This window comes from Sphaeramia orbicularis, unplaced genomic scaffold, assembly GCF_902148855.1.
Source record: "Sphaeramia orbicularis unplaced genomic scaffold, fSphaOr1.1, whole genome shotgun sequence".
Taxonomy (NCBI): Eukaryota; Metazoa; Chordata; class Actinopteri; order Kurtiformes; family Apogonidae; genus Sphaeramia; species Sphaeramia orbicularis.
In genome coordinates this window covers 315,013-337,512 of record NW_021941538.1, presented here as the reverse complement: position 1 = coordinate 337,512, position 22,500 = coordinate 315,013, and the positions used below count along the sequence as shown (strand labels likewise).

The window sequence follows — 22,500 nt, the reverse complement described above, 5'->3', positions numbered from 1 at the left end:
AAAAAAAATCCTAAACTAAAAAACAAAACAAAAACTAAAATAAAAAACATTAACTAAACTAAAATAACCAAAATAGAATGAAAAAACTAACATAAAATAAAACAATTCTAAATAAAAAAAACTAAACTAAAACAAAACAAAACAAAAAACTACACTAAAATAAAATAAAAAACTAAAATAAATAGAAAAAAAAACTAAAGTACTAAAATAAAACAGAATAAAAACCTGCACTCACACACTGGACAGCAGAACAAAGTCATGGACTTTTCAGTGAACTGCACTTTTTCCTCCAGTTTCAAACCTCCCATTAAAACCAGTGACAGATGTTGTCGACCAGTGGGAAAGTGGTGTTTAATGGTGGGTGGGGGGTGGGTGGGGCTGGTACTAACCTCACAGTGTTGTGGGACAATTCATGGAACTGTGACCGGAAGTGCTTTGGAGATTATTTTCCCTCCATGTGGGAGTGGGCGTGGCCTAATGATCAGATGACTTGATAAAATGACTTGTGCTGGCGCTGACAAGGAGTCCACATCAAACACGTTCTCCTCCAGATCCAGATCCAGGTCCAGCTCCGGATCCAGGTCCAGCGCCCACATGAGCAGGACGCCGCTCCAGCCCCCCCCAACAAAAAACAACAACCCAGCGTGTTTCCTCAGACCCCTCCCATGTTTTTCAAACCCTCAGGCCTCCTTCCACATTTTTTCAATCTCTGAAGGCGCATTAGGAGGACCAGGACCAGGACCAAGCCCAGGACCAGGCCCAAGCCCAGGACCAGGCCCAGGCCCAGGCCCAGGACCAGGACCAGGCCCAGGCCCAGGACCAGGCCCAGGACCAGGCCCAGGACCAAGCCCAGGACCAGGCCCAAGCCCAGGACCAGGCCCAGGCCCAGGCCCAGGCCCAGGACCAGGCCCAGGCCCAGGACCAGGCCCAGGACCAGGACCAGGCCCAGGCCCAGGCCCAAGCCCAGGCCCAGGCCCAAGCCCAGGACCAGGCCCAGGCCCAGGCCCAAGCCCAGGACCAGGCCCAGGCCCAGGCCCAAGCCCAGGCCCAGGCCCAAGCCCAGGACCAGGCCCAGGCCCAGGCCCAAGCCCAGGACCAGGCCCAGGCCCAGGCCCAGGACCAGGCCCAGGCCCAGGCCCAGGCCCAGGCCCAGGACCAGGCCCAGGACCAGGACCAGGCCCAGGACCAGGCCCAAGCCCAGGACCAGGCCCAGGCCCAGGACCAGGCCCAGGACCAAGCCCAGGACCAGGACCAGGCCCAGGACCAGGCCCAGGCCCAGGACCAGGACCAGGCCCAAGCCCAGGACCAGGCCCAGGCCCAGGACCAGGCCCAGGACCAAGCCCAGGACCAGGCCCAAGCCCAGGACCAGGCCCAGGACCAGGACCAGGACCAGGACCAGGACCAGGACCAGGACCAGGCCCAGGACCAGGCCCAGGCCCAGGACCAGGACCAGGACCAGGACCAGGCCCCAGGCCCAGGACCAGGACCAGGACCAGGCCCAAGCCCAGGCCCAGGACCAGGCCCAGGCCAGGACCAAGCCCAGGACCAGGCCCAAGCCCAGGACCAGGCCCAGGACCAGGACCAGGCCAGGCCCAGGCCCAGGCCCAGGCCCAGGACCAGGCCCAGGCCCAGGCCCAGGACCAGGCCCAAGCCCAGGACCAGGCCCAGGACCAGGACCAGGACCAGGCCCAGGCCCAGGACCAGGCCCAGGCCCAGGACCAGGACCAGGACCAGGCCCAAGCCCAGGACCAGGCCCAGGCCCAGGCCCAGGACCAGGCCCAGGACCAAGCCCAGGACCAGGCCCAAGCCCAGGACCAGGCCCAGGACCAGGCCCAGGACCAGGACCAGGCCCAAGCCCAGGACCAGGCCCAGGCCCAGGCCCAGGACCAGGCCCAAGCCCAGGACCAGGACCAGGACCAGGCCCAGGACCAGGCCCAGGACCAGCCCTGCAGTCCTGGAGCTTTCACAGTTTTCCTCATAAATCAGAGGCCGTGGTGCGTTCAAACACCCCTGGGAAAGGTCAGCGCCGGCAGCGCCCTTCAGTCAAACCCAACCCCTCTGAAGTACTCGATTACTGGGATTGGCTGTGAGAGGTTCTGACCATCAGTCCCTGTAATGAGCCCAGAAATGCTTCAGTTAATGTGAGGACGCCGTCAAAGCCCAGTCCATAAACGTACTGAACACTGCAGTGAACACAAACATGCAGATCCACAACTGCGATACGGCGCTCCTGCACATGAACCCCCCCCCCACCAGGAGCCTTTCATCCATCCCCCAGGGTGGACTTCCCAGCCGGGGCTCCGCTAACTGCTGGGTTTCAGAAGCGCATCCGCCCGACACAGACGCACTCATGGAGATAAACAAAGGCGGAGAAGAAAAGCTGACAGAAGGCCGGTGTCACTGGAAGAAGAAAGAGAGGAGGAGGAGGAGGAGAACCGAAAGAACGGAGGAAGACCAGTGTCTGTGTTCCACAGCCTGTTCCAGAAGGAGACACCCCAGATGACCACAGAGTGCAGACAGTCTGGCATAAGCCACGACGAGGACTTCCACAATATTAAACCAAAACAAACCGAAAATGAGACAGAAACCACAGGCTGTCCCATAAGTCTGCACACACAGGAAAAACAAACACTTCTGGACATAAACCATTTTTATTTCTATAACATGCTCTATATGACTGCCAGTTTGTCGGGAACACATTTCAATGCATGTCCTCCACTGCTGGAGAACTATAAAGAAGAAATAGAAAGAAACACATGTTAGAACCATATGTGTTATGTCTCCTATGCATGGAGACTTATGGGACATTCTGTAGAAGCAGTCTGACAGCAGACCTGCACCCAGGCAGCTCACACACACACACACACACACACACACACACACACACACACACACACACACACACACACACACACACACACAGAACATGATCAAACTCAACTCATAAATGTCATAAAACTCTTTTTTCTGATTCCACATCTGTTCTGTCATATTAAACTGAATCCTGATCAGGGACATTCAATCCGATATTAATTTGAAAATTTGGCACAAAACCTGGATTGATTCTGTGATTGATGACCTGATCTGATAAATACAAACCTGTGGGTTCCAGATCCAGATCCAGATCCAGATCCAGATTAAACACTGACCAACATTAGGTTTGGGTTAGGATTTATTCTGTCATTTCAAACTCTGAGTCTGATTCTCTGTTCACCAGGGCTCACAGGCACCCCCCAGTGGTCAGTCCAGTGTGGACGCCCCCCAGTGGTCAGTCCAGTGTGGACGCCCCCCAGTGGTCAGTCCAGTGTGGACGCCCCCCAGTGGTCAGTCCAGTGTGGACGGGTGTGGACATCTGAGTCCAGACCTGACCCTGTCCATGTGTCCACCAGCTGTTCGTCCATCAGCTGTTCGTCCACCTGCTGTTCGTCCATCAGCTGTTCGTCCACCTGCTGTTCGTCCATCAGCTGTTCGTCCATCAGCTGTTCGTCCATCAGCTGTTCGTCCATCAGCTGTTTGTCCATCAGCTGTTCTTTGGACTGTTTTTACTCTTCAAAGACTCTAATAAACTCTTGATGCGTTCGCTGGCCGGTTCCCTTTTCCTTTTCCTTCGACTTTTGACTCCTCCCACCTGGGACGGCAGCAGCAGGGTGGCCAGTCCCCAGGCCGGGGGGGTCCCGTCTGCGGCCCCGGCCGGGGGGGCGTCCCTCTGCTGCAGCAGCCAGGCGCTCTCCCGACACAGCGCCACGAAGCGCTCCAGCTGGGACGAGTTGACGTTCTTACTGACGTTCAGGGAGGTTTCGAACGGGTTCTGGATGTGCAGCGGCGCCACCTCCGGTTTGTTCTGCTCTTTACCCTGTGGGGGCGGAGACAAGACAAACAGAGACAGAGGATGACAAGTCTGTGTGTGTGTGTGTGTGTGTGTGTGTGTGTGTGGGGGGGGTACAGTGACAGTGAAACTCCAGACTCTTTCCTAATTCCTCTATTTCCTCATTTCCACAACGTGGAACCGGTTCCACTCTGCTCGTCTCCTGTTGTTGTGCTCCTCATTTCCTTTCCCCTACCTTCAGAAACTTGTATTTGAGGGGGTACGAGGTTTGTTTCCTGCACCAGAACCAGAACTGGAGCTGGAACCGGAGCGTCCTGTGGAAACTACAGCCTGTGTATGAAGTCCAACAGTAAAAGCACCGAGGGACAAAAGTGGACGGACAGAGTGGACGGACAGAGTGGACGGACAGAGTGGACGGACAGAGTGGATGTAAAGGCATCAGCCAGAGGAAGGAGTGGAGACTGAAGGCCCAGGAGAGCAGATTTATGGGACCAGGACCTGGGTCAGGGCCAGTCCACCTGCAGCCTGCCTGCCCCCCCCACCCACCCACACACACACACACACACCCACACACACACACACACACACCCACCCACACACACACACACACACACAACATCACACTGCAGATTAGTGTCATATATTAGGATGAAGGGTCTGGGTTTGACAGACGGATCCATCCATTAAAGTCAGATGGACCAGACAGGAGACAAGATGAGATAATCTGCAAAAACATAAGATCATTTTAGATACTTTCAGCTAAACTAAACTAAGATAAACTAAACTAAGATCATTTACAATGAGATAAATTAAGGAAAGATACAATAGTTTACAGTAAGATCATTTCAGATCAAATCGCCCATAGGTGTGAATGTGACAGTGTTTGTTTGTCTCTGTATGTTCAGTCTGTGATGAACTGGTCACATGACCAGGATGAACCCCGCCTTCACCCAGAAGTAGCTGGGATAGGCTCCGCCCCCCTGACCCTAGTGAGGACAAAGAGGGTTCAGATAATGAATGAATGAATATAAAATAAGATAATTCACAATAAGAAAAATTAAGATAAGATACAATAATCTGCAATAAGATAAGATGTTACGATAAAATAATTAAAGATAATTTAAGGTAAGCTAAACTAACATAAAATAAGATAAGCTAAAATGAGCTAAACTATGATAAGCTAAGCTAACATTAGATGTTATCGATTCCATCATGGGTACATTTGACAGCAGCAAATACAAAAATAAAGAGCAGAGAAAACTGAAAATATACACCTGTGAAAAAAGGTTCTATTTATCCAAGTTTGGACTTAAATTTACATTTAGACGTAAATATTCTGCACATATGTAAATGCATGTGCACACGCAGCCGTGCAGAGGCTTTGAACTGCAGCTGATCTTTGAGTCAGTGTAAAACTGAGGCGTAAACAGACTGAGGACGGCTGTAAATGAACTAAATCTGAGCCTGGTGGAGCTGCTAATGGGGCCGCAGCTGAAGGGAGGGGCCCACATCAATCACACATGAGGAGGACGGCGGTGGGGGGGTGGGCGCTGTGTGGGAGGACACCATCCGCCCAACGCCGCCTTTATTCCAAACACATTCCACCGCTGGAGCTCAGATCAGAGGACTAGCGGCGGCGTGGGAAGAAGAAGAACCGACGGGCTGATCTGGTTCAACGGAGACACGAGCGTGAACACAACGCAGTCATTAAAGATGCATTTATGAACGAGGTGCGTTTGATTTATACATCTGACACCACAGGTCAGTAAGGGAATCTGTGATGAAGATGAAGATGAAGGGACATAAAGGGTGGAGGGGACTGAAAGGATCCAGAATAAGGTTTACAAAGAGGAGGTCCATGGACAGGGTAGGTAAGATAAGGAAAAGATAAGGTAAGGTGAGGAAAAGATAAGGTAAGGTAAGATAAGGAAAAGATAAGGTAAGATAAGGTAAGATAAGGAAAAGATAAGGTAAGATAAGGAGAAGATAAGGTAAGATAAGGTAAGATAAGGAAAAGAAAAGGTAAGATGAGGAAAAGATAAGGTAAGGTAAGGTAAGGTGAGATAAGGTAAGGTGAGGAAATGATAAGGTAAGGAAAAGATAAGGTAAGATAAGGTAAGATAAGGAAAAGATAAGGTAAGATAAGGTAAGATAAGGAAAAGATAAGGTAAGGTGAGGAAAAGATAAGGTAAGGTAAGATAAGGAAAAGATAAGGTAAGATAAGGCAAGATAAGGAAAAGATAAGGTAAGGTGAGGAAAAGATAAGGTAAGGTAAGGTAAGGTAAGATAAGGTAAGGTAAGATAAGGTAAGGTGAGGAAAAGATAAGGTGAGGAAAAGATAAGGTAAGGTAAAGTAAGGTAAGATAAGATAAGGTAAGATAAGGAAAAGATAAGGTAAGATAAGGTAAGATAAGGAAAAGATAAGGTAAGGTGAGGAAAAGATAAGGTAAGGTAAGGTAAGATAAGGTAAGGTGAGGAAAAGATAAGGTGAGGAAAAGATAAGGTAAGGTAAAGTAAGGTAAGATAAGATAAGGTAAGATAAGGAAAAGATAAGGTAAGGTGAGGAAAAGATAAGGTAAGGTAAAGTAAGGTAAGATAAGATAAGGTAAGATAAGGAAAAGATAAGGTAAGGTAAAGTAAGGTAAGATAAGATAAGGTAAGATAAGGCACCACAGGTCAGTAAGGGAATCTGTGATGAAGTTTGTTCTTTGTTGACTCTTGTTGTTTGTTGTTTTCGTTGACTCTCAGGATAAGGTAAGGAAAGACATGATAATTTAAGATAAGTACTTTTCCTATGAGACCAATGCTGCCCATTCTGTCTGTTCTGGGGTCCACATAAACACAAACTGTAAAGTACTGCAGGTAGAGCTGACTCAGTCTGGACTCATGGGTCTGTTCTACCGCCCCTGTCCCCTGTGCTGTTCAGTGTCAGATGAAGTGCTCATATTTAGTTCTTCCATTATCTACGTACCTTTCTGATATTGATGGACATTTTGCCGAATGGGAAGGTGCTGTAGAACTCAAAGAAGTCATTCAGCAGTTGTTCTGAAACGACAAAAGAATCAACAAAAACAACAAAAGAGTCAACACAAACAACAAAAGAGTCAACAAAAACATCAAACAAAAGAGTCAACAAAAACAACAAACAACAAAAGAGTCAACAAAAACAAACAAAAAAGTCAACAAAAACAACAAACAACAAAACAGTCAACAAAAACAACAAACAACAAAACAGTCAACAAAAACAACAAACAAGAGTCAACACAAACAACAAAAGAGTCAACGAAAACAACAAAACAGTCAACAAAAACAACAAACAAGAGTCAACACAAACAACAAAAGAGTCAACGAAAACAACAAACAACAAAAGAGTCAACAATAACAACAAACAACAAAAGAGTCAACACAAACAACAAAATAGTCAACAAAAACAACAAGCAACAAAAGAGTAAACAAAAACAACAAACGACAAAAGAGTCAACACAAACAACAAACAACAAAAGAGTCAACAAAAACAACAAACAACAAAATACTCAACACAAACAACAAAAGAGTCAACGAAAACAACAAACAACAAGTCAACAAAAACAACAAAAGAGTCAACACAAACAACAAAAGAGTCAACAAAAACAACAAGCACCGAAAGAGTCAACACAAACAACAAATGAGTCCACACAAACAACAACGGTCAACACAAACAACAAAAGAGTCAACGAAAAACAACAAACACGAGTGAACACAAACAACAAAAGAGTGAACACAAACAACAAAAGAGTCAACAAAAACAACAAACAACAAGAGTCAACACAAACAACAAACAACAAAAGAGTCAACACAAACAACAAAAGAGTCAATGAAAACAACAAACAAGAAAAGAGTCAACAAAAACAACAAACAACCAAACAGTCAACAAAAACAACAAACAACAAAACAGTCAACACAAACAACAAAAGACTCAACAAAAACAACAAACAACAATAGAGTCAACAAAAACAACAAAAGAGTCAATGAAAACAACAAACAACAAGTCAACAATAACAAAAGAGTCGACACAAACAACAAAAGTGTCAACAAAAACAACAAACAACGAAAGAGTAAACACAAACAAACAACAAAAGAGTCCACACAAACAAGAGTCAACACAAACAACAAAAGAGTAAACAAAAACAACAAACAAGAGTCAACACAAATAACAAGAGTAAACAAAAACAACAAACAAGAAAAGAGTCAACACAAACAACAAACAAGAAAAGAGTCAATGAAAACAACAAACAACAAAAGAGTCAACACAAACAACAAAAGAGTCAACGAAAACAACAAACAACAAGTCAACAAAAACAACAAAAGAGTCAACACAAACAACAAGAGTCAACACAAACAACAAGAGTCCACACAAACAACAAAAGAGTCAACACAAACAACAAAAGAGTCAACGAAAAACAACACACACGAGTGAACACAAACAACAAGAGTGAACACAAACAACAAGTCAACAAAAACAACAAACAACACGAGTCAACACAAACAACAAAAGAGTCAACACAAACAACAAAATAGTCAATGAAAACAACAAACAACAAAAGAGTCAACAAAAACAAACAACAAAAGAGTCAACACAAACAACAAGAGTCAATGAAAACAACAAACAAGAAAAGAGTCAACAAAAACAACAAACAACAAAAGAGTAAACAAAAACAACAAGAGTCAACACAAACAACAAAAGAGTAAACAAAAACAACAAACAAGAAAAGAGTCAACACAAACAACAAACAAAAAAAGAGTCAATGAAAACAACAAACAAGAAAAGAGTCAACAAAAACAACAACCAACAGAGTCAACACAAACAACAAGAGTCAACACAAACAACAAAAGATTCATGACAATGAGTGAACAGCTGATTTACCCCCCCCCCCCCGTGTCCCGCCCACAGAGACCCTTCAATCAAGACAATAAGTCACTATCTATAATTTTAAATAATCTGTTGTAATTTCAGATCGTTTAAAATGTGCTGATTTTAGTGGATGAGTCAGATTTTTAATGATCGTACAAAAATGAATGAACACCTTCTGACTGAATTCAGACCTAAAACAAACAGTGTAAAACACTTGGACCTTTAATGACCTTCAGTGTTTAAACTATGCCAACGGGTTCATTGGAGGGTGGTGGTCTTGTTTCCAGTGCGTCCGGTGCTCACCCAGTGTTTCCGTGTTGGTCTGCAGCTGGATTTTGCTGAAGTCGCTGACGAACGTGCAGTCGTTCCCTTCGATCACGCTTCTGTCGGCCGGACCTTGAGGAGAAAATAAGAGCGGTAGATACAAGGTAAACGAGCACCGTTACACCACTGCCACGGCCATAAACAAGACGGACGGACGGTGGACGGACGGCGTGTCCATGGAGAGGACAACAGATTTATAGAGTAGATACAAGACACCTGACACAAGCAGGCCCCGCCCACAACCAGCAAAGAACAACTACATACACACTATTATGCATCTGCACATGGATGTGTGTGTACATACACTTTCTACACACTTAGACCACACACACACACACACACACACACACACACACGTGTGTGTGTGCGTTTAAATAGCTGCTGTATGCTCATGCATGTGTGTCCTGAGGGGGTGGGGTCAATGACCTTCGCAGAGTGATGGGCTTTTTATTGTCCAGTAAGCACTGTGAGAGGAGGAGGAGGAGGAGGAGGAGGAGGAGGAGGAGGAGGAGGAGGAGGAGGAGGAGGAGTGTTAATGGGTGTAGGTGAGTTGCTTTTGGGTCATTCCACCTCAATTCAACAAGTGCCTCCTGCTCGACCATCTTAGATTTGCTTGAAATTTTTACCATATAAAGTTCAACACTAAAAAACACCTCAGCCAAAATTTCAGATTGATATATCAAATACATTTGAAGAAAAAAATTCATGAACAGGGTACCCCTCTTGCCGTTTTTGGTGCATTTCGCAATCGTCTTAAAATGCAGCAAAGTTTAAAGTGCAATATCTCAGTACGTTTTTTAGCTAAATGCATGAAATTTTCAGTAAAGGAAGACTACCACATATAGATTGCATATGTCTGTTCTCAGTAACATTGTCTTTATTGGGACTGTGGTATGACCTTGTGAAATCTGGAAAATAAACTTGAAACTTTTACGAACCCCTATATTTATTGACCAATTAAACACAAACCAAATATGATATATTGCAAATAATTACACTTCCTTTTACATAAGTATATAGAGTAATCAGATCAGCATTTATTAATGGGTATGATCCTTTTTTGTTGTTGTTTTTGTCATAATAAAATTGCAAAATAACACTTTTCATTAATTTCACTTTCAAATACCACAGGTATGACAAGGAGTCCCAACCAAAAGAACTTATTTTCTGAAAGACCATCACATATGCTTACAAAATGTAAAATTTCATGATGGTTCTAGGATTCTAACCTACAAAAAATATTTTTGAAATATCAACACATTATGGAATTTCGCGATTGTGTTTCATGCCAGTTTTTTTTCAAACCACAACAAATATGATTCTTATTTTGCATATCTCATGTATTGTAAACCACTTATTCTTCATCAATTACCAGTGAGCTGATGATGTCACCAATACATGTATCTACTGAATGAGTTTGGTTTTCTTGGAATTTTGGTTGCCATCAGATTAGATCAGCTGCCTCATTCAGGAGATTTCTCTGACATCATCACTGACTATATAAATCTGATTGCTCTGACATTTTATTCAGTTCAGTCAAAACAGCCCTGCCTGTTGGACACTAAAGCAGTGATGGCTTTTTCAGCAGTCTTAGTTCCATGCACTATTGGAGATCATCTGGGTCTCGAAGACCAATGTCATAAATTGGATTATGTACACAAACTTAAAGTGTGAGTATATACATGATTTCTGGGAGGGGGTACTTTTTTTTTCTAGTTATGGTAACATTGCAATATTTTGTCATGATATTCACATATAATTCCAAATTATTTTACACAGTCCCATGAAACTGAGCAAGGTTGAAGAACTCACAGCTGAAGATCAGGAACTTCTGAAAAAAAGATGTGAATTGCAACAAATATCGTCTGAAGCAAACATATGGTTGTTGGTACTCCTTGTCATACCTGTGGTATTTGAAAGTGAAAATTAATAAAAAATGTTATTTTGCAATTTTATTATGATAAAAACAACAACAAACTAGAAGCACTCGGAGAGCGCAGACCTCCGCCAAGGCTGATCAGTGGCACCCCCCGTGGGCCCCCCCACCCCCGATCACCACCAAAATGTAATCATTTCTTCCTTATCCCTTTTCCAACAAACCCTGAAAATTTCATCCAAATCTGTCCATGACTTTTTGAGTTATGTTGCACACTAACGGACAGACAAACAAACAAACCCTGGCAAAAACATAACCTCCTTGGCGGAGGTAAAAAGGATCATACCCATTAATAAATGCTGATCTGATTACTCTATATACTTATGTAAAAGGAAGTGTAATTATTTGCAATATATCATATTTGGTTTGTGTTTAATTGGTCAATAAATATAGGGGTTCGTAAAAGTTTCAAGTTTATTTTCCAGATTTCACAAGGTCATACCACAGTCCCAATAAAGACAATGTTACTGAGAACAGACATATGCAATCTATATGTGGTAGTCTTCCTTTACTGAAAATTTCATGCATTTAGCTAAAAAACGTACTGAGATATTGCACTTTAAACTTTGCTGCATTTTAAGACGATTGCGAAATGCACCAAAAACGGCAAGAGGGGTACCCTGTTCATGAATTTTTTTCTTCAAATGTATTTGATATATCAATCTGAAATTTTGGCTGAGGTGTTTTTTAGTGTTGAACTTTATATGGTAAAAATTTCAAGCAAATCTAAGATGGTCGAGCAGGAGGCACTTGTTGAACTGAGGTGGAATGACCCTTTTGGCAGTTAACTCTCAGGGGTTCATGGTGCAGCAGGTGTAGTCTGAGCAGTGAACACTGACACCATCCACCTGTACGTTCAGTACACATGTGGGCGGTGAGTAAGTAACTAAGTAAAGAAGTAACTAAGTAAATAAGTAAGCATTAACAGTGCTCAGTGACCCCTGCCGTTAACCCCCTCCCCACACACACACAAACAGGAGGTGTGTGTGCTCATCGTGCCAGTGCAGTGTGAACCTGCGAGCTGTCGGAGGTGGTCCAGGGGGGGGATGATGGGGGGGCTCCTCCTCTGCAGGAAGAAGAGCACCATGACGGTCAGGGAGAAGTTGGTGACCCAGGCCCCGGGGATGGAGCTGGTGAGGCTGTGGGCCCGAGCCCAGCAGCGCACGCTGAACACCAGGAGGCGCACACGGCGGTCCAGGAGGCCGTACAGGTAGAGCAGCTCTGTGCTCTTCAGCGCCACCCTGTGGACAACACACACACACACACACCGTCAGTCTACTGCACTGGAGGGAACTACATACAGGCACAGGAAGGACGAGCACAACACTGTGGTTTTCTGCAGTTTGGGTTCAGTTTAAAGGTGGGCTCTGAGAGGTTTTTTCTGGAGCCTTTTTACTCTATTCCTTCAAATCCCCTTCACACCCTGATTACAACTAATTCATTAAATGCTCTAACACAAAATTAAAAACATTAGTCACCAGTGGAACGGACAAGATGGAAAAAACACCATCCAATCATTTTGAGCGCCCACACGAAATGATTGAACGGTGATATGTCTATCAAACTCAACTGCCATTGGCCCCTCCCCCCTCTGTTCGTACCCCTCTTCGTGCATGAATCGTGCGTTCCCAGAGGCTGAAGCGTTTGTACAGGAAGTGAAGCCAGAACCTGGATATATTAGTTCTATTAGGATGGAAAGTTCACCTCCAAACTGTTTAGTCCCAACATAAACCAGTAGGAAATGGAACATTAGTCCCACAGCTCTGAACTGGGGCTGTTCTGGAAGAGCGGGGGGGTTAGAGGAGACTGAAGGAGGGATGACTGGATACGCCAGACGGAGCCTCAGCCGCTGTCGGAGTCGGTTTGGCCGGAGCGGACCGTAGACTGTGTGGAAGCCCGAGCCGGGCCGGAGCAGAGCCTCAGCTGGTGAAGTGCCGCTGGTGAACCCTCAGGAACTAACACTGTGTGTGCCAGTACTCTGGAGGCGTGGCTTCAGGGGGACGTCTGAAGAAAGGGGGTTGGACTTTGAAGTGAGCATTTTCAAAATGCAGCTGCTGGAACTGTTTTTCTAAGAGCTCAGACCCACCTTTAATTCCTGGTCCAACTTAAGGTTCATTAGTTTGGACAAACAATGAGAACAACTAAAATGTCTCATAGTAGTTGAATTTAACAGCTGATTTCTGTCCATTTAACAGGTTTTCTTGATAATAACCCAAACCACTTCAGTTCTTCCATCAGTATCTGTGTCACAGGTGTCAAACATGCGGCCTGTGGGCCATAACTGGCCCTCCAAAGGGTCCAGTCTGGCCCTTGGGATGAATGTGTGAAATGCAGAAATTACACTAAGAAGTTAACAATCCTTTTAGTTCGGGTTCCACATTCAGACCAATTCAATCTGCAGTGGGTGAGAGCAGTCAAATACGATCAGAAGAACATATGAATAATAACAACTGCAAATGTCTCTCTGTAAATCTAAATATTTTCATGTATTTACACTAAAACAAAGTATAATGTTGCAAGAAATGTGAATAACCTGAAATGTCTTAAAAGAAGTCAGTACAATTTTACCAATATTTGGTCTGTTCTTAAATGTTCTGTGTGTTTGTAGATCCACTGTGATCTGTAAGTTCTACTGTACATGTGGAAATGATAAACTGAGGCAGAGTACTGTTAAAATTACACTGATTTTTTCAGTTTGTTCATGTTATTCACATCTTCTGAAACTTTTTCATAATGTAAATTAACTTTTTTGGCTCTAAAACAGAGTAAAGTTTGGAGTTGACATTATTTCTATATTATTATTTATATCCTTTTACTGGTTCGGCTCACTGCAGATCAAATTTAGCTGAATGTGGAACTGAACTAACATGAGTTTAACAGCTGTGTTCTGTGTCATAGTTCTGACAAAAACAGTACTTTTATTCATTCCATGTTTTCTGTTCTGTCTGTTTTAGACAGGAGTTAGGACTGGATTACACAACCAGTGTTTTGGAGGACTTTAGATGGAATAATCTTTTTTTTGGAGTTGGATCAATGCCAGTGGATGGACACTGGGTTTACGTTCAGTTAATGATATCTTTACTAAAAAACCTCACTTTTTCTTCAGCGTTTTTCTGTTTCTGATAAAATAACCTTTGACAGTCCTGTTTTACATTCTCTCTGATTCAGGAAATGAAACCACCTCCTGTTCAAAGGTCAGTGAAACTCACAGGTCCTTGTAAACCTCCACTAGATGGCAGTGTTTGACTCACAGGTCCGTGCACTTCACAGATCAGTATCAGAAGCCCCCCCCCCCCCATTTCCTTAGAAACTCCAGTGGTTTTCTGTACGTGACTGAACCCTCTCATACTGTCTTTAACCCTTCCACACATAAGTGGGTCACAAATGACCCAGTGAGGAGGTTTTACTGCAGTATGTTTGGAGGGAAACATTATTTCAGATTCAGGTATTCCTTAAAAACATGTTACTGACATCAGGACGTTTGAACTTTTAATTCACCTGCTTATAGATTTCATCAAACTGTACTGTTTGTTTTACTGCTTAAACTTCCACATGTGGATCCAAATAAGGAATATTTAACACAGATCCTCTGGGTTCATCCAGGATCCACTGTTTTTTTTGGTTGGGTGACATGTTTGTTTTTAACTCTGTATGTACAGAGTTAAAACAAAGATTCACAATTTACCTTTTTTTCTTTTTCTGTCTTTCAGTCAGTGACACCCTTTTCTTAAAAAAAACAAAAACAAAAAACAGAACAGTGTATTTTATATCAATGATGTCCTGCGTCCAGGGGTTATGGGGTGGGTCCAGGGGTTAAGGGGCGGGTCCAGGGGTTAAGGGGCGGGTCCAGGGGTTAAGGGGCGGGTCCAGGGGCCAAGGGGCAGGTCCAGGGGTTACAGTCCTTAGGGCAGAAGTGAAACCTAAAGGCAGCCTTTGGTGCAGTTTCACTCAGATCACTGCACTTCCTGCCACAGATCAGTTTCAGTTTGGGTAAAACCGGCCGTACCAGAAAAGCAGCTGCAGTTTCTGTGAAGTCAGACGACAAAGAGTGAGCGGAACTGAAACATGGATGAACATGATCTGGTGTGAAATAAACCTGTGACAGGAAGTCCACTTCAGTTCCATCTGACAAACAAACAGTGAAGGGACCAGGATCCAAATCAACTGTGTCCTGGGACTAAATATGGACATTTAACCCATAAACACACAGGGTAATTTCTGTGGAAGTTTATTTAACTTTTCTTAAGTGATTTATCACAGTTTATTCTAATATTATCCTGTGTGTTTTGCTTTTTTTTGGTGTAAATCAGGTATTTTTCCCTGTATTTAATTCACTGATCCTTAGGGCTGTAAGAAAATATCAGTTCTGTAAAATATCGCAATATTTCATTTCACAATACTGTATGGATATTAAAAAGTACTGTATGGATATTTTTAGGTATTTATTCAAATGCAGATATGGAGGAGGTTCATTTTAGTTTTTTTTTGTTTTTCTTTTTTGTTTATATTTTATTTATTATTATTTAACACTGTTTTATTAAATAATGTTCATTCCTTTGCTGGGAGGAGTTTTTACTGTGACTGTATTAAAAAAAAAAAAAAAAAGAGATGCAACAACTTTGGGCTGTGCAATTAATCGAAATTCAATTACGATTTCGATTATTACACGCAACGATTACAAAAATTATGTAATCGAGAAAAAACGATTATTAATTTTGAGTTGTTTTAATTCACGCGCACGCAAGCTCCCATGAGCTGCTCTGCCCCGCCCCCCTCTAAGCTACTGCTGCCCGCTAGCCGGCAGGTCCACCCCAAGAGGAAAGTTGGACCTAGCGGTTTGGAAAAATGGCAGGAGAATCACAACAGAAGTGCTTGGTAAACAAAAAGGCAAGTCCAATTCAATTGTATGGAATCACTTTGGGTTTGATGAAGAAGACGAAGAGCAAAAACACATCACGTGCAAAAAGTGTTTGGTAGTTGTGTCCGCACCGACCGGTAACACAACAAACCTTTGAACCATCTAAAGTTTAACCACCGCCACCTTTATCATAATCTTATGAAAAACTAAAACACATAAAAACAACTTCGTCCGCAATGCAATCTTCAGTTTCCGAATCTCTTTACGCTGTAACTCCCGTATTAACCTAACCCTAACCCGTATAACCCTAACGTACGTATGCTAGATGGCTGATGTATACAGAAGGCCTGAACTGAAACCTCACGGCACGCCACTGAATTTATTATGTTTCATACTACACTGAACATACTTGAATTTATAATTTGCACTTTACGTGAGTTTTTTTTTTTTTATTGCTACAGTTCTTTGGCAAGTCTAGAGCAGTTTAATTCCAGTGCACTATTTATTTACAAAAGGAAACAGACTTGAATTTACAGTACACTTATTTGCATTCAAAGATTTTTTTGTTTCGTACAAAAGTGAACATACTTTGCTTTAGTGGTTAAAAGCTTTATTTATGTTTAAAGAGTATATTTTACATTGCTTTGCAAGAAAAAAATAAACAACTTTAAGGTTAAAAAATAATTGTTTTTAATAATCGTGATTTCAATTATTGCTAAAATAATCGTGATTTTTTTTTTTTCTATAATCGAGCAGCCGTACAACAACTGGAACACCATAAATTTCCCTGGGGTTAATAACAAGGTTCTAATAGTTTTGGATTTTTCATTATAGTTTAGTTTTGATTTTTTTTTCTCTAATTCAGTTCGTTTTAATTCGTTTTTAGAGCAGGTTTGTTAGTTTTTATTAGTTTTCATTTTTTTCCTAAATGCTTAGTTTTAGTTTAGTTGTAGTTCAGTTGTAGTTCAGTTGTAGTTTAGGTGTAGTTTAGTTGTAGTTCAGTTGTAGTTCAGTTTTAGTTTAGTTGCAGTTCAGTTTTAGTTTAGTTGTAGTTTTAGTTTAGTTGTAGTTTAGTTGTAGTTCAGTTGTACTTTAGTTGTAGTTTAATTTTAGTTCAGTTGTAGTTTAGTTTAGTTGTAGTTCAGTTGTAGTTCAGTTGTAGTTTAGTTGTAGTTCAGTTGTAGTTTAGGTGTAGTTCGTAGTTTAGTTAGTTCGTTGTAGTTCAGTTGTAGTTCAGTTGTAGTTTAGTTGTAGTTTGTAGTTTAGTTGTAGTTCAGTTGTAGTTTAGTTGTAGTTCAGTTGTAGTTTAGTTGTAGTTCAGTTGTAGTTCAGTTTTAGTTTAGTTGTAGTTCAGTTGTAGTTCAGTTGTAGTTTAGTTGTAGTTCAGTTGTAGTTTAGTTGTAGTTTAGTTGTAGTTTAGTTGTAGTTTAGTTGTAGTTCAGTTGTAGTTTAGTTGTAGTTTAGTTGTAGTTCAGTTGTAGTTTAGTTGTAGTTTAGTTGTAGTTCAGTTGTAGTTTAGTTGTAGTTTAGTTGTAGTTCAGTTGTAGTTTAGTTGTATTTCAGTTGTAGTTTAGTTGTAGTTCAGTTGTAGTTTAGTTGTAGTTCAGTTGTAGTTCAGTTGTAGTTTAGTTGTAGTTCAGTTGTAGTTTAGTTGTAGTTCAGTTGTAGTTCAGTTGTAGTTCAGTTGTAGTTCAGTTGTAGTTCAGTTGTAGTTCAGTGGTCTCTTTTCTCTTCTTCTCTGTGCTCCTATTCAAATCAATCCCAGACAGGACTCTGCTGCTTTAGTCTCCATGTTTCCAGGTAGAGTGGGGACCAGAAGACGACTGGAAACCACAAGTGAACACAAGTGACGGAGCAAAAAGTGTCGTATGGAGACAGCACAGAAAACTGAGGGTACGTTTACACGGCAACACTCCGCAAAGATTTCTCCTTTGCGTTATAAAATCATTCCGCGTTAAGACGAAGCTGCTATGATAACGATCTGCGTTAACATGAGTCCGCGAGGACGGCTGAATACACTGTAGTGTCCATGCCAGACCAGTAGCTGGCGATGTAGAGCTGTAGTGAAACAGTGGCGGTAAAACACACGCCTGTGCACAAACGATTTCCGGTTTAGACAGCCTCTAAATGAGGAGAAGAAGAAGAAGAAGAAGAGGCGGACAACACTATTTACAAACAACAATGGTGAGTGGTCGTACAAAGACGCAGGACTTCTGTGTCTGGACAGACGAGCTGAGCACAGTTAGCAGCACGTATGTTGTTCTGAAACCGGCCATTGTTGTTGTGGTTGTTCCTTCTTTTTCTGCAGCTTTATTGTGTCATAGAGGCTGGCAAACCAGCTTGGAGGCGCATTACCACCACCAACTGGCCCGGAGTGGGTTAACTGGCGGTTCTTTTCTGCGCGCGCATGTGGTGATGTCATATTTTACCCCGGAACGCTCCGACTCGCGTTAACACGGAGCTGAAATGCGGAGCGTATCGATAACGTTCCACCCTGGACCCTGGTATCAAAAGTTTCCGGATTCAGGCCCTCTAGGCACCGTTTCCATGGTAACAGAAGGCTAATCCGCCATGAAATCTTCCTGGAGTCGACTGAGTCCTACACCTTGTAAACGGCCCCTGAGAGAGACAAAGAAATCCATTTAACATCAATCTGACATTGACAAAGACCAAAACGAAGGGAATTTGATCCATAATTTTTATCCGTTTTAGTTAGTTTTGTAAACACACAATACAGTTTCAGTTAGTTATGGTTTTATTCTTTTAATTATAGTTTTTATTTATTTTAGCTAATGAAAATGTTGTTACAATTCTAGTTTTCGTCATTTCGTTAACAATAATCACCTTTGTTAATAAAGTGTTCTGGTTCTGATCAGGACATGGATGCAGTGGAGCACAGTGACACAAACTGAGTGAAACTATGACACAGAAACACTGGGGTGATGATGTCATAGTTCACCACGTCATGTGACTCAGTGAATGCTCTTTGTAGAATCAGTTTAAACTCATCTGCATCTGATAAGAAGTGACAAACACTGCGCTGTAAAAAAAAAAACAACAAAAAACCCCAAAAAACAGTAATATTCCTTCAGCTGGGGCGCCGAAAAAATACTGTTAAATAACAGGAAATAACCATCTCATAAAAATACGGCAATTTTCCATAATTCAAATACAGTTTTTTGCCCTAACTTTACATGAGATTTTACATATTTTTTTGGACTTTTTTATGTTTAATAAAGAATATTTACATGTATTAAAACAATCCAATTCCCTATAAATATATATATAAATAATTTTCAGTGAGACTCAGTTGTCCAATCCACTGATAAAAACTGTATTTGGACAGTTTATCAGTGCTTATACATGTTATACATTCACAAAAATACATTTATTCAACATTTTTGTTGTGAAACCTCCTGTAATTACACAAGATATTTGTCAATGAACAAACAAGTCTGGTTCAATTGACAGAACTAATACTTCTGTTACCATTAATTGTCAGTAATTTTATCTCATTTTATTATTTTTTTTTACAGTATTAAACTTTAAATTAACAGTTTAATCTCATAAATAGAAAAGAAATATTTGTGAAATTACAATACATTTGCAAATGTATTTTAACTGTATTTTTCTGTGAAAAAAGAAAAAAATTCTTTTAAAGAATTATAATTTTTTGGTTCTTCACAGTTACAGTTTTTTCCTGTTCTTTTCCATTTGTCATGTAAAATCACAGTCTGTTTGTGTCATTTCATTGATATTTTCCTGTATCTGAAAAATACAGGAAAAATCTGTCAAATAAACAGTGAAAATTCTGATAAATTACAGATTTTTTTTTACAGTGTGGGGTGATGATGTCACAGATGGAGGCGGGTCCAGTACCTGTTATTGACGGTCAGGTCGCACTGAAACCCAGAGGGCTGATGGGAAAAGCGGACCAGGGGACACCTGGCATTCAGAATCTTTTGGACCCCCACACACCCGGGTCCGAACTGGTCCACACACTCCCCGATGACAGACAGGATGCTCTGGGTGACGGCCCGCTCCGAAGTGGCCCGCTTCATCTGGTACTCCACCGACAGAGAAGACTTTGGCTGAAGAGACAGATGACAGGGGAATCAGAACCAGGACCAGGACCACAACCACAACCATGACAGAGCCGACTTTGGCTGAAGAGACAGACCACAGCACAGTCAGAACCAGGACCAGAACCAGGACCAGAACCAGGACCACAACCACAACCAGAACCAGGACCAGGACCAGAACCAGAACCAGAACCAGAACCAGTGTAAAGTGTAAAATGCAGCGCTGGAGTGACTGCTGGTGTTAAAGGGTTTATTTAAAGTCTCTGTAAATGTCCGTTCTCACCGTCTGCACGTCCCTCCCGCTGATGTCATCCAGATCCAGGAACATGTCCAGGTCACAGCCCAACTTTCCGAAGCCATTCACAGACGAACCGAACGGCTTGACGGTGCATTCTGGGAAATAAGCGGCGGCAATATCCTTGAGCAGCGAGCAGACGAGGAAGCGCAGCCGGCTGTTCTCCTCCGTCAGCTGATAGGCCTGGGTCAGACACATGATCTGCTGATCCACCTGAGGACCAACCGACAGCACAACATGACATCACAGCCTACTGTAAACAACAACAACAACAACTTCACACTACTTTTACACAAAATCACCCCCAGCCTGGGTTAACATTGAGCAACAGTCTATTCCAGATTTACCGATATGCAATTATCTTTATTCCGCAGATTTATATAAACTGAAAAAACAACCAAAAAACCCCTTCTTGAATAACACTATTATTACATGGCACACAGCGCACAAACATGTGGGAGAACATGTAAATATGTCCCAGTTTACAGCTTTATGGAATAATGACCAGTTTATACCGGGCAGAAACGATGGAGGATTTAAATTATGGAAAATTAACGGCATTCAGGCAATTAAAGATCTATATGGTGACGGAAAATTGCTTATATTCAGTGATCTGTCTGAAAAACATAAAATTCCACCAAAACATTTTTACAAATATTTACAGGTAAAAAGCTTTTTGGCATCTAGGTCTAAAGAAATTATGTGTACACCTAGATTATCATTAATTGAGCAAATGGGAAAACAGGGACAGAAAGGCCTATTATCTAAATATTATAATCTGTTTCGGTCAAATTGTAAAGATTCAGCAATAGGTTTACTGACAGCATGGAGAAATGATATACAAGAAGACACAGATGAAGCCAACTGGAAGGAGGCCTGTTTGAAGGCCCAAAAACAAACTATAAATACACCACTGAAGTTACTACAATAGAAAGGGTTAACAAGGGTTTATAGAACCCCTGAAAACTCCACCATATGTCCAGTCATATTCCTGATACATGCACTAAATGTCCAGAGAATAAAGGAACTCTGATTCACTGTCTGTGGGAATGTTCAAAGATACACAGATCCTGGAAGGAGGTCATCAGTTGTATGTCTGAGGTGTTTAACATTAAGATTCCTTTTTGTAGATCACACACACATTTTTTGGGATTGTCCAAAACTTAAATCTTTCTGGGAGGGAATTAGGGGGGAACTTTCTAAAATACTACACACTTACATCGAATTTGACCCACTGATTTTTATCTTTGGAGTGCTCCCTGCTAATTTCTTAAATAAGGATAAAGAATATCTTTTGAAAATTCTTGTCTTGGTAGCAAAAAAAAAAAAAGATAACTGTATCCTGGTATAAACCACTTCCTCCAACAATAAATCAGTGGAAGGAAAGAATTGTGAGGGTCTATACAATGGAAAAAATAACAGCACACCTAAACCTTACCACTGATTTGTTCAAGAAGAGGTGGAATCCTTTGATAATCCATTTGGATGATATTGTAGCATTTGAGAGTCTGGCGCTGGGGGGATATTATTTGTATTTTTATGTAACTATTAAAATAATTGTAGGCAGATATATTAGGTATGCAAATAAGACCTTGGAACAGTACACTGATTTGAGGTACCAGTTTGCCGAGAAGTTATGTTTATTTGTTCATTTATTTTGTTCTTTTTATGTTATAAAAGATATGTAGCTTTCTACATTAACAATATGTAAGAATTGTACATATTGTAAAGCTTGAAATATAAATATGAATAAAATTTTGTTCAAAAAAAAAAAAAAAAAAAGATTCCTTTTTGTTCTAAACTTTGTATACTGGGAATATACCCTGAGGATTTCACACATACTAAGAAACAAACTAAAGTGTTGGACTTGGGACTGCTACATGCAGAACAGGAGAGTTATGGCTTTGAACTGGAAGAGCATGGAAGCTCCTTCTGTGAAGTAATGGATAAAAGAACTATCAGAGTGCATCGAACTGGAAAGACTGACTTACATTACCAAAGGAAAACTGGAGGAATTTGTGCAGTTATGGGAACCATATATGAACATTATGGTATTTGGAAAATAGGGACATGTCATACAAATTATCACTGTTTAACTTTTTTTTTTAAATTATTATTATCATGATTGCTGTATTTTATTATTATTATTATTATTATTATTATTATTGTTATTATTATTATTATAAAATCTACATATACGAGGGCTGTTCAATAAGTTCATGGCCTCACCCAGAACAGAACAGAACACAGACTGATAATTTATATTTTATTTTTCAACATAATCTCCA

At 41.7% G+C, this 22,500-nt stretch overlaps 1 protein-coding gene across 2 annotated transcripts in view; it reads right to left on the bottom strand.

Moving 5' to 3' along the window:
• Positions 1–22,500, bottom strand: part of LOC115416049 (poly(A) RNA polymerase, mitochondrial-like) — a 43,333-nt gene that overhangs the window by 16,276 nt on the left and 4,557 nt on the right. The window contains exons 4-10 of one of the 2 annotated variants that reach the window (XR_003934904.1): positions 20,201–20,425; positions 19,715–19,926; positions 11,992–12,218; positions 9,021–9,113; positions 6,798–6,871; positions 3,447–3,853; positions 2,589–3,386 (exon numbers count right to left, since the gene is read on the bottom strand). Coding sequence is in view for 1 of the 2 variants with exons in the window: in XM_030129754.1 (XP_029985614.1) it covers positions 3,521–3,853; positions 6,798–6,871; positions 9,021–9,113; positions 11,992–12,218; positions 19,715–19,926; positions 20,201–20,425 (1,164 nt within the window). In the remaining variant the exon portion in view is untranslated. Of the gene's footprint in view, positions 1–2,588; positions 3,387–3,437; positions 3,854–6,797; positions 6,872–9,020; positions 9,114–11,991; positions 12,219–19,714; positions 19,927–20,200; positions 20,426–22,500 lie in introns of those variants that run through there. The other variant, XM_030129754.1, reaches the window with a different exon arrangement.